Below are 13,320 nucleotides of genomic sequence, written 5' to 3' on the forward strand. Positions count from 1 at the left end.
GTGAATTTCATTATAATCAAATGCAGGTTAAACTTACTTCCTCATCTCTGCAACTTCTGTAATCAGATACAGACTCTTATTTTCCATTTTGAGCATCACAATGTCTGTGATTTAAATCTCTCCTACTTGGCTGCATGATTTAACACATCAAACTATGCTCCAGGCAATAATCAAGGGTTCCTGTCCAGTAAAAGGGGGTAAGAGGAGTGATGAAGGACGAGGCCAAAAGGTGCATCAAATTGGTGAACATTGACCTTCTCCCAGAGGATAGTTCCTATACACTTTAGGCCAAGTGTGTGGAGGTGAGAATTCTCCTAAACCTCCTGTTCGGTCAATTCCTGGAGTACAGTAGAACCTCACATATCCGACCATGTAGGGACCGGGCCATGGTCGGAACGGCCAAAAGGTCGGATATCCGTAGGAGCAAAAAAAAAAAAACGCCTTTCCCAGCTATACAGTCTGTACAGTAATACAACTTTATTTGTAAAAATGTTGCTGTATACATTTCAAACATTTACTTTTGTTAAATTATAAATGAGACGATAAATACAATGTAAACATACCTTATTTAAAGAATTTAGTAATGTATTTTTGTTTCAGTTTTGCCAAATCTTGATTTTGCAGAAGTGTCCCTCCACTTTTTCTACCCACAATACATTACGTTACGTTTAAAAAAAAACACAGAACAGTACAAGATTATAGTAGTAGAACATTCTGCACCAACAATCACGGCTGAACTGAACAGTTTGCGACACGAAGACATATTGTAGATGCGTCACTTTTTCAAGTCTGAACAGGCTCGCCAACCACGGAGACTAGGTCGGATATCCGGAAGAGTCGGTTGTGGGAAGGTCGGATATGAGGGGTTCTACTGTATCTTCAAACAGATTCTTGGGTTTGGGGAATGCAGTATAATTTCCATTTTCTCATTTGTATTGTCACCACAGATCATGTTACCAAGGTGGTGTTTGCAGGGGATGACAAGTAATGCATTTCAGATGATGGCATCACCACACTTCCTTGAAGACATTATTGAATTGTATCCAAATTTGGAACATGCTTTTCCCCAGCTTCCTCTTCGAAATTTTGACTACCTATTCATCTCATATTCAGACTATGAGGTTTTTTCCCCTTTACCTTGCTCTGCTTGATGAGTCATCTGCTACCAGAGTAGCCTGCCACCACCAACACCACCGTCGTTGATGCTACTGCTTGCTCCCAGGGTTCATGTCGGTCCACCTCTTCCCCGGCATGAGTAGTGTGAGAGAGACCCATTCCTATGGCTTAGCCTCCTCCCCACTACCATTGAAATATGGTGTGAAATAAATTCCTAATTTTGTGTGTGATATGTTATGGTCTTCCATACTGATGCCAGTGCTCTTATATAACCGCATCCACCAGAAGTGAAGAAAGTTATGACTGCCTCTATATAAGCACAGCTTAATCCTCCCCCCCCCCCCCCCCCCCCCCATGGTGATCACATTCTTCTTGTCCGTTCGTATTTTAAATTTTGTATATATTTATGAAAATTAGGAAACTGATGACTATGTATGGTGTGTGATTGAAAAAAAATGGGTGTGTGTACTTATGTACGTGCATGAGAAGTTATACTTCTTTGGCATCATTAAAAAATAGTTTTTAATTGCATGCAAATAATTAATTACAATATAATAATAAAAGGGCTGGAAAACAATAGTCAACACAGTCAATAAAGTTCAGTTTAAAAATTAAAAATTAAATAAATAAAATTTAGAGAATAATAAATATACATGACATAATTTGTACTAAATATAAGATTCTTATTTTTAAATATTTATTATTGATTATTTAATATTTAAAAAAAGAATTTAATAATTCAATAATTTAATTTAAGTTTATTCATTTTGTAAATATTTATTATTTTCTTAATTTAATATTCACTTTTCATTTTTATCAAAAAGTTTTCATTAAATTTGTTCATTTATTTTTATAAATATTTATTAATTATTCAATTTAATAATAAATATTAAAAATTAATATTTTAATTTGATGTTCGATATTAATTTTTATCACAAATTTTTTATTAAATGTTTTATTAAATTTATTTCTTTATTTTGTAAATATTAGATAACCAATAATAAATATTTAACATTAATAATTAATATTTAGTATTAATTATATTAAATAATAATAATTTAATTTATATCAATAAATAATACATATAGATAGTTAACCTCAATTATATTGGAGCACTTGAAAAAGTATATACGCACATTTGTTTTTACTAATATTTACGAATAGTAAATAATATTGAACAAAATATTCAATTTAAATCACTACTGAATATAATTTATTAGCACATATATAATTCGCACTTGTATGAAACTAAAACATGGGTTGTGAATGTAGAAACATGTGGATAAATATTATAAATATGAAAACAGTGATCAGAGGCGATGAGCATGCCAACATGCGCGACTAATAGAGGTTCTATTTCTATTTTGTTGGTAGCTTTTTTTCGAGACTTAATGGGTGGTTTAGCGGGCAGCTTCAACCTGTTAATTTTGTTACAGTGATGCGCGCACATATTAAAATTTCACTCTCATCATTTTTTCATAACGTGCCTAAAGAAGTATAACTTCAAAAAAAATAACTATAAAGAAATTTTTTTCTCTAAGTATTAACTAAATGTTTATATTTTATATTAAACACTTTTTGTTCACATTGTAAAAAATATTAAGAAAGATGCACTTTTTAAGGCTAAGAAATATACACACTGTTTAGGTTAACATGACTTCAAAGTGCCAGCACATTAAGAGCTGCACAGAAGGCCTACACAGTTTTCGACAGTCACTTCAGAGACATTGGCCAAGATATCGGCAAAGATTGCCACCTACGCTTCATATTCCACCCTTTCATTGGAATACACACACACAACACATCTCCATCACCAGGGTGGCCACTCACCGGGAAAACCGGGAAAACCGGGATTTATCAGGGAAATCACGTTGATCGGGAATTATCAGGGAAATGTCAGGGAATTTTTTTAATAACCGGGAATTTTTTGTGTCATGTATATTTCCCTGCCAACCATTACGGATTTTCCGTAATTATTACGGATTTAACACAATATTACGGAAATACGGAATATCGCTGGTTTATTACGGAAACGAGGCTTTGTGCTGCTGGGTAACGGAAAAAAAAAATCCGTTTCTGGTGTGCGTGTTTCGTGAACGCAGTTCGAATACATCACGTGGTTGCGCAGATAACGGAACTGATAAATGTGCGCATGTACTGTCGAAATAAGTAGATTAATTGTTGTGTTTTGTAATAGAAATGGTACGGTATTACGTCCGTTGTACGATACAACTAGTACATATTCTCGGACTTTTCGTCTGTTAGCTACTTACATCACGATAATTTTTGTATGGTACTTTGGCTAACCTGTCTTGTGTTATTTACTTTGTTGAAAGCCATTTTTTTTACAAAGTGTTTTTGTCGTGTGTACAGACGTGAAACCTTTTTATGTCGTTCGATAGTGTTGTGTTCTTCAGTGCCGGTTGTAGAAATGAAGCGTGTGACAGAACAATGTGTATCTGAGTCAAAAAAAGAACGTTATTCTTCAGAACTTTCGACCAAACTATATAAAAGAATGGTCATGCTTGTCATCTTCAAATGTTGTGGAACGCCACGCTTTTTGTAATGTATGCACGTGTGACTTTTCGATTGCGCATGGTGGAAGGGATGACTGAGGACGGCATATTGAATCAAAGAAACATGCAGAACATTTTAAAGCCGTGACGAGCAATAAATCTATATCGTCGTTTTTCGCTACATCTGAAGAAACGAAAGTAACAAACGCAGAGTTATTGTTTACAAGTTTTTTGGTAGAACACAATTTACCGATAGCAGTAGCCAATCATTCGGGTAATTTGTATAGAGCTATGTTTCCGGACTCAAAAATTGCACAGAAATACAGCTGTGCGAGAGCCTTAGTGGAGTATAGGCTGGTGAAACTAAATTGAAACTGTTGAATCTTTAGTAAGTTGACCATTTGCTTTAGCTACAGATGGGAGTACTGATTGTAATGCAGTGAAGATTTATCCATTAGTTGTTTCACAACTAGAAATGTTACACTTCAAAAATGAATTAAAGAACAGTTATCAAAAGTTGTGTGAAAAAAATGTTTGAGCACTCGCCACTGAAATACCCCATTACATAAAACAAAACACAGACTGCATGTCATTGAACGGGACGCTATAATGTAAAGTGACATATTTAAAATGTATTTGTTATTTAACGAACTTCCGTATGTATATAATGAAGAAAATACAGCAGGGTGCTAAAATATGAGTAATCTCTTTCTATAATATATTTTTTCATCAAAAGTATGTTTTTTTTTTTTGTAATTGTAAATATCAGGGAAATTTTGAATTTTTAATCAGGGAAATCAGGGAAAAATCAGGGAATATTTTTGGTGACTGTGAGTGGCCACCATGATCACCTCACCCCCAAACACCTTCTCCCCACTCCTTTCACCTCCTTTAATTCTCTTGAACACCTTAATTTATCCTCTCATTCTCAACTGTATTTGTGGTCTTGAAAGCGTGATCGATCCACGACCCCGAGATCATCCTGATCTCAAGGTCAAAACTCACCTGCTAAACTCCATTAACTAAGTGCAATAATATGCAGCAATTTTGATCCCATCCATCAGCTGTTCTTTCAACTTTCTGTTACATCGTGACAATGATGTCAGCGAGACCTGGCAGAGAACTGCAGAACCAACATGGACGACATCTAGCAACAAAGTTTGGAACCAAGCTGTGGTTGGATAGGGGAAGAGTGGGATTGGGGGACCACCTTTTAGTAACCACCCTTCAGAACCATCCTTGGGCTCTGGGAAGGGGCAGGTGGGGTGGAGGAAGGCGGGAGGGCAGGGGGGCAGTCATCGACATACTGTGTGGGATTGATGGGATCTCAGTTAACCATGATTGAGATTGATGTATTTTTAATTGACAGTATTTGTTAGGGGATGGAGCAGAATAGGCTCAATGTTTAAATTGGTCAAGGTCAAAGGTGTAACAGAATCATCCAACTTTCTCTACTTATATATATTCTCTCTTTCATCTTGAATTTTTTTTTATGACTTACTTTAATTAATGTATATTTCTCCAATAATACAAATACTTTTGTAAAAATGTGATGCCTGCTACTTTAACTCAGTGTACCATGATGTAATAAGTAATTTCAAATTTTATTATATATATAGCTTAAATTTCACAAAGGTAAAAACTATTTTAATTTATATTAGTTAAAATATTTTTTAATAATATTGGTTAATAGTTTTCACTTTTGCTGCTATTGCTAAGTAATAATTATTCTCGTCCACAAACTATTAATTAATCCCAATATTGTAAGTGTGTTTAGACTTTTTTTCATAAAATAATTACAGAATAACCTACTCTATTATAAACTTAATTTTTCATTGTAATACTGTTTAGTTTAAAAGAAACATATTCTTTTTCGTAGGCTATAAAAGTAAGATCCTATAGCAGAAATGTAAAACGTTTGACCACCTAAGTGAAGCCTGTGCCAAGCAGTGACAGGACGTGTGTGAGAGGACCGAGGTGCTTGTTCCAGAGTGTCTCCGTGCAGCTCCATGCAGAGGGGCAGCGAGCGATGCTTGCCGAGTGCCGAGTCGCTGGGCCACTGGGTACACACTGCCACTCAGACCACTCTGGTAATGTCTCACACCGACATGGCAATGCCACGTATATTATGTTAATGACACTCAAACAACAGTAGCACCGCCACTTATACCTCCCTGGCAATGTAAGGTAGTGTTGATTGACCACCTTTGTAATGCCACTCAAATCACCTGGCTGGTGGCACTCATACCTCATTTCAAATGCCATTGTGACCACCCACCAAAGTAATGTCACTAAGACACTCCTTGTGATAGCACTCACTCCACCAAAAAATAATGCCATTCACACAATCCTGGTATTTTACACACAGCACCCTGGTAGTGTCACTTGGACAACGAAGGTAATATCAAAAGGATAACCATGGAAATGTCACATTACCCCAGTAATATCACTCAAACAACCCTAGTAATTTCACTTGGATAACCCAGGTAATACTTCTTGTTCAACCCTGAAAAAGAAACTCAAATTTCATGCAAAAGAAAATCAGGCAACCCTATAAGTGCCATTCGAACAATGCTATTAATGCCACCCGGTAAATCAGTTTGGACAACATTGGTAATTCTACTTGGAAAATCATGGTGATGCCACTCTGACAACCCTGATAAAGCCATTCGGATAAACCTAGTAATGCTACACATACAACCATGGTAATGCCATTTGGACAACCCTAGTAATATACTCAGAATACCCTAATAATTGCAATCGGACTACTATGGTAACACCACTTGGACAACCCTGGTAATACCAATGGGACAACCCTTGTAATTCCACTCGGACAACCCTGGTAATTCCTCCTGGGCAACCTTGGTAATGCCTCTGGGGCAACCTTGGTAATGCCTCTTGGGCAACTGTGATAATACCACTTGTATAACCTTGATAATGCCACTCGGACAATCCTTGCAACCCTGGTAATGACACTCCGACAGCCCTGGTAATTACAGTCAGTAAAACCTGGTAATACCTCTCGGACAACCCTTCTTGTGCCACTCGACAGCTGTATTAATGCTACTTGAGAGCTCCTGGTAATGCCATTTGGACAACACTGATGCAACCCTGATAATGCCATTAGTACAACCGGGGTATTGAACTCTGACAACACTAGCTGTGCCACTCAGATAACAATGATCATGCCACACCGACAACCCTTATATCACTTGGACAACCTTGGTAATGCTACTCGGATAACCATGGCAAAGCCACTCGGACAACCCTGGTAAAGTTTTTCCTACAACCCAAGAAACGCCACTTCAACAACACTTGAAATGTCATCAGATAACCCTCGTAATCATACTAGGATGACCTATTAAGGCACTTCGGAAATCCTAGTAAAGCTATATGGAGTTCCCTGGAAAGTCACTCATTAACCTGTAAACCTACCCCCCACTCTACCAGTAAAGAAAAATACTGCTCAATAGGACAAGCAGAAGGCAGGAATACTAAAAAAAAAATTAGAGAGTGAAGTTGAAGATTTATTCGCAACGAAGCATGAACAACAAGCTTTTATCAAATGAAAACATTTAGAATAAAATATAAAACGCAACCAACAAGTATTAAGTTTAGGGCCAAGAGGTATAAAAGGTAAACAGGCAGCACCACAACTAGTATCTAACCACTAAATATACTAGTTTCGAGGCATACTCCCAGCGCACTCAACTAACATAAGACCCCTCTCACATACAACTAAATATAAGCATAATATCAACCATAACATTACCTTAACAACATTTCAAAATTTACATCTAAACTGCTTGCAATAACTCAAGATTAAAAAAAAATTATCCCTACCAAATTGTTTTGATAGAATTCAAGAAACAGTCTCATTAGGATTATTCATTTCAGTACTCCACATTCATTATTTCTTTCCAAGTACGCAAAATTATATATATATATATAAACATTCAAATATAAAAAAAATATATAACATATAACGTTCAAGATGGTCTCAACCACCTAGTATCAAATACTAGGAAATAATTAATACAATATTAATATCGCACGCATGCCTAAAACCCCGGCCGTTTACTTTAAATAATAATCATAAAACAAAGGCAAGATTAAAGAAAAATTTGATAAAATACCCTTTTCCAGGGTTCGTACGGTCCTTAAAAGTCCTTAAAAAGTCCTTATTTTTGAATACTGTTTTTAAGGGCCCTTAAAAGTGCTTACTTTTTTACGTTTGTCGTGTTGACTTAGAAGTTACTTTTTCCTTTGTTACGCATTGGATGTTACGTAACGGTAGTACGACTATGTTTTTATGGTACAAATATTGGGCCGAATAGCTTAGTAAATGTCGTACGATGTACCAGAATACTTTTGTTAGTGCACAAAATATACCGGAATTATCGGTTTACCGGCTTATAGTGCTCATAACTACTGAACAGAGCGCGCTGTAGTAGCTGTGTTAGTGTTTTGGCGCGTAAATGCAGAAGTTTCGTTGTTTTGACTTAGTGTGATTGTTTTTTCTTGTGAGAAAGGTTATCTGCTAGTGAATTTATCTTGACCGTGATGCCGGGGAAGTGTGTCTTTAACATACTTTGGCTCGAAAAAGAGCAGTACAAAAAGTGGCTTTCCCGTGACCCAGACAAGCACAAGGCAAGATGCCGATTGTGCTGTAAAGTTTTCGATATAGGGAATATGGGCGAATCGGCTTTGAAAGCACACATGGCAGGTGAGACGCGTGTATTTTTATAGGTTTTTCATGAAAATTTTTTGGTTGTCTTACATTTTTGTATGTCTACATAAGTTAAATTGTTTCATGTATAAATAATTAAAAACGAAAATATGAATTTGTGAATGGTATTGGAAGTTGTTGGATTTGTGTGCGGTGGGATTATTTTCACCCAATGCATAACGAAGTACATTAATAAGGTTAACATTTTATTTGAAAACAATGTAGTTGGTATTGAATGTTTTTTGTTGTATTAATATGTCTGTTATAAATGTAAAATAACTTATGTATTTTCGAAATTTTTTTTTATTAGGGTCGAAGCACTCTTCATTGGTTGAAGAGAAAACCAAGACCGTTGCGATAAAAGAGTTTTTCAGTCCCATGAACTTACCTAATCAAACTTCTTCAACCTCAAATTCTGCAGGTGTATGCAAGCCAGCTACAGAAGCAAGTGGTAGTTTGAATTTGTTTACCACTGGGAAAGACGTTCTGGATGCAGAAATTTTGTGGACTTTAAAGTGTATTTGTAATAACTATTCGTACAAGTCTTGTGAGGATTCATCTCAACTTTTTGCTAGAATGTTTCCAGACAGTTTAGTCGCACGACAGTTCTCTTGCGGTGAAAAGAAAGTGGCATATTTGTGTCATTTTGGTTTGGCTCCCCATTTCCAGACACTTTTATTCAAATCTTTTCAGGACACTAGTCACTATGTCTTGCTGTTTGACGAAACACTGAATAAAAGCACCCAGCAAAAACAAATGGACATCCATATTAGATTCTGGCATACTGACAATTCAGTGAGAACACGTTATGTTACTTCAGCTTTCATTGGTCATGCCACAGCTGATGATTTACTGAAGGCATTTTACAAATGTACAGAGAAGCTTGATTTATCAAAATTGATTCAGGTATCAATGGATGGACCATCAGTTAATTGGAAGTTTTTCAAACTGTTGCAGGAAAACATGAGAAAAGAGTTTAATTTTGAGTGCATTGATGTTGGTTCTTGTGGGCTTCACACTTTGAATAATTCATTCAAAAAGGGCGAATCTGCAACAGAGTGGGGTATTTCATCTGTTCTGACATCTCTTTACTCTTTGTTCAAAGATGCCCCAGCACGAAGGGATGACTTTGAAAAATTATCCACAACACATAAAATGCCAGTCAAATTTTGCAGCTGCCGCTGGTTGGAAAATGTTCCATCAGCTGAACGGGCATTAGAAGTTTGGAATGATGTAACAGAGTATGTGGGAAAAGTTGAAAAAGGTGTACTTTCAAAAGTGACATGCAAGTCCTTCGGTGTTGTCGCTGGAGCAACACAAGATAACCTGATGACTGTGAAGCTCAATTTTTTTCTCTCCGTGGCAAAAGTTCTAAAGCCATTTTTGGAAAAATACCAGAGTGACAAACCTTTGTTACCCTTCTTCGCACAGGATGTTCTTCAACTTGTAAAAAAGTGTGTTCAACTGTACAAAGTCTTGAAACCTGCTCATTTTGATCGTATTTCTAGTGTTGAAAAATTGAGCAAGTTTGATTTTTCAAGCAAAAGTTTCCATGCTTCAGCAAGTGATGTTAGTGTAGGGTTTGTTGGAGATAAACTTCTGAAAGAGAAACTCTTTAAACAACAGGTAACTGAAAAGCAAGTAGTGGTTCTAAAGTATGAGTGCCAAAAGTTTGTTTTGACTATGTTGGAGAGTTTGATGGCTAAGTGTCCTGTAAATTATTCACTTGTGAGGAATGCAGCCTGTATTGATCCATCGCAAATGGCAAGAGATTCTGCTAGCTGTAGTCGTAAAATGAAGTGTGTTCTTACATATTTTGTACAAAAGAAAGCGATTGCAGCAGAGGATTGTGATGATATTTTAATACAGTTCAATGACTTCCTAGAGAATGTTGTAGGACCATCATCATCAGAGTTCCTGAACTATGATAGGAATGAAGGTCTTGACAGCTTCCTTAGTGGCTATTTTTTAAGAACAGCATATGGAAAGGTATGGAATGTCATTAAAATGTTGCTAATTCTCTCACATGGACAAGCATCAGTGAAAAGAGGTTTTTCCATCAACAAAGCCTTAGAAGTTGAAAATCTGAAGGAATCGTCTTATGTAGCCCGCCGCACTGTACATGACTACATCACTTACTGTGGTACCATACATGACATACCTATACCAAAGAATTGAGGGCGTCTGCATCATCTGCCCGAATGAAATATATGCAGTATTTGGAGGAGGAACGTGCCAAGAAAATTGCTGCCAGTGCACAGGAGAAGAGAAAGGAAATGTTTGATGAAATTGAAGTTTTGAAAAAGAGGAGGGTTCTTTTGGAGAAGGAAATTGACACATCTGAAGCATCAGTTAATAATCTTTCACAAAAAGCAGAAACTTCCAGAAATATTGAACTGTTTATCAAGTGCAATGCTGTTAGGAAAGAAATCTCTGTAAAGAAGCAGGAGCCGAGTGATCTCAAAACTAAAAATAGTGACTTGCAAAATCTGACTAAATAGACCTGGTTTCAAACTAATTTCGTATAAAGTACTTGACTATTGATTCACACTAGTGCCGTCTTATCATGGAGCTACGAACACTTTGGTGAAACCTGTGAAATGTGTAAATGTTGTATTATAATTTTTTTACTATCAAGTCGATCAACATATAAGAAAGTTTGTGTTCGCAAAGTATTTTTAAATTGGTAAGTTCAAGGCGTTTGTTTAGGCCTATTTTAAACTGCATGACTATGTATAATTAGTACTTACACCACTTGATTTCTTTGTTATATTAATACAATTTTTGCCAACGTGCAGAATATTCTTGTTTTAAAACTTGTAGATCAATGCTAAAAGGTCCTTAAAAAAACTATAATCAAGTCCTTAGAAGTCCTTAAAAGTCCTTATTTTTTAATGACCTAAGAGAGTACGAACCATGTTTTCATCGAAATCACCATATTCATGAGCAAGAATAATAATACCAATAACAATAAATATTTAATTTCATAAAAATAAAACCTGTTCGACACCTTTAAATTACCAACAAAATATCTCAAAGCACCCAACCTTACCTTCCATTAGAAACCACGAGATTATTAAAATAATTCATTATAAAGGGAATAATTACCTGCGCCGAAACACAACATATTCGCTACCCCCCAAAAGAAAAAAAAAAACATAAAATCCCAACACTCACAGTTTTGCTGATGAACTACAGACCATGACACACAGCACCTAATTGCGGACCAGCAAATTAGATAGATCCTGCTTCCTTGAAACACCGTAGATACAAACGACACGGGCTCTTTGGTGTCTTCAATCTTGCAACCGCGCGGCGATGCAAATGCCCAGCCCGGCGGACAATACTGCACAGCTCGCTGCACGTCGTCGCATTTCACTGTAGAATCTCAGATGGTCAACGAGTAGTACTTCTATCTTCCTGCCGCGTCACCTTCCGCATATTCAAAAACCCTCGCGGCGTAGAATAACTTGAACTAATTCATCGTAGCTGTAGACAAATTTCACTGCGGCTCTGAGCAATAATCTACTGTGCACACCAGCAAGTAGGCCGCAGATGTCCCCATTTGTACTATCACATTCTTGCCTCACTCTTCAACAGGCGTCTTGTACTATTATTCAAGGTCTCACATGTCAATTTATTTCTCCCGGTAAACTCGTGTGACTTCTCATTTGCGTTAACACATCCCTCTCATATGCACCACCATCAGGAATAAATCCTTTTCACGAATCCCACAGCTAATATCCGCTCTCTGCCATCGCTCACCCTTCTCTGCCCACACTCCAGCAGTCAAAAACCCGACAAGGCAAAGAACATCACCTCGTCCTACCAAATACTCCACTCCGCTGACCGCACAACGCCATGCCAAAGAACATCATCCTCGCCGGCAAGAGACTCCACTTCACCGGTCACCAGACCGCGTCACCGCCAACCTCCACGACGGACAGCAAACACGCACAACACCACAAAAACGCCAAACAAAAAGAATTGTGACACTACACGGTGTCACAGCCACCCCTCTTAAACACTCCCGGCACAGAAAAGAAAGGGAACAACCAGACCGCCTGAGCACAAGCGACTCCGGACCAACCCAGAGAAAGACACTCTCTACCAAGAACTTCCAGATACACCAAGACCAACAAGAAACACACTACTCCTGCACCGGAGGGATGAACTTCTTCACCGCCGACAGATGAGCTTTCTTAATCACTCGACCTGTCTCGGGATCTACCAGGTTGACAGTCACCGGGGTCAAAAAAGACAAGACTTGATAAGGCCCATCGTAGGCCGCAGACAACTTGCTTGAAAAATAGTCAATCTTCTTACTTAGACTGACCTTCCTGCTAACTACCAAATCACCTATAATGATGTCGGTTTCTCCCCGACCTCTATTGTACCTTTTGGCCATGACTCCATGCGCTTTCTCCAAAGCCTGTCTTGTTTCTTCCCAAACCTCTTCAAGTTTCTTCCCTGAAGCTTCCAAGCATCCAGGAGACACCTCCCATAGAGTTAGGAGGGAATGCGGCAGTTCCCTACCGAACATAACCATACTCGGAGTTTTCCCAGTCATGCCATGGGGAACCGAGTTCAAAGCCACGTTTAACGACGGAATTTCAGAGTCCCCACCCCTCTGATTTTGATGATGAAATATAGTTAATGCGGTTTTAACAGACTTGTTAACTTTTTTCTACCAAATTAGGGCATGGATAGTAGGGACTGGTGTGGACCTGTCTAATACCCCACCGAAACGCCATGTTCTTCATCGTCTGTGAAATAAAATAACTTACATTATCCGAGATCAATAATTCCGTGCTACCAAACAACTTCCACATTTCGTTTTCCAGTTTATGGCAGATAGAACTAGCTTTCATATCGCGCAGCGGCAACACCACCACAAATCTCGAGAAACCATCTACCAAAATAAGAATACAATGATTTTCTTTACTGGAACGGGGTAAC

General features: G+C 37.6%; 1 protein-coding gene across 5 annotated transcripts in view; it reads left to right on the forward strand.

Moving 5' to 3' along the window:
* Positions 1-13,320, forward strand: part of LOC134535708 (uncharacterized) — a 398,944-nt gene that overhangs the window by 167,103 nt on the left and 218,521 nt on the right. For all 5 annotated transcript variants that reach the window (XM_063374911.1, XM_063374908.1, XM_063374910.1 and 2 more), the window contains exon 5: positions 5,623-5,722. In XM_063374911.1, coding sequence (XP_063230981.1) covers positions 5,623-5,722 — 100 coding nt within the window. The remainder of the gene's footprint in view (positions 1-5,622; positions 5,723-13,320) is intronic.

This window comes from Bacillus rossius, chromosome 10 (assembly GCF_032445375.1).
Source record: "Bacillus rossius redtenbacheri isolate Brsri chromosome 10, Brsri_v3, whole genome shotgun sequence".
Lineage (NCBI taxonomy): Eukaryota > Metazoa > Arthropoda > Insecta > Phasmatodea > Bacillidae > Bacillus > Bacillus rossius.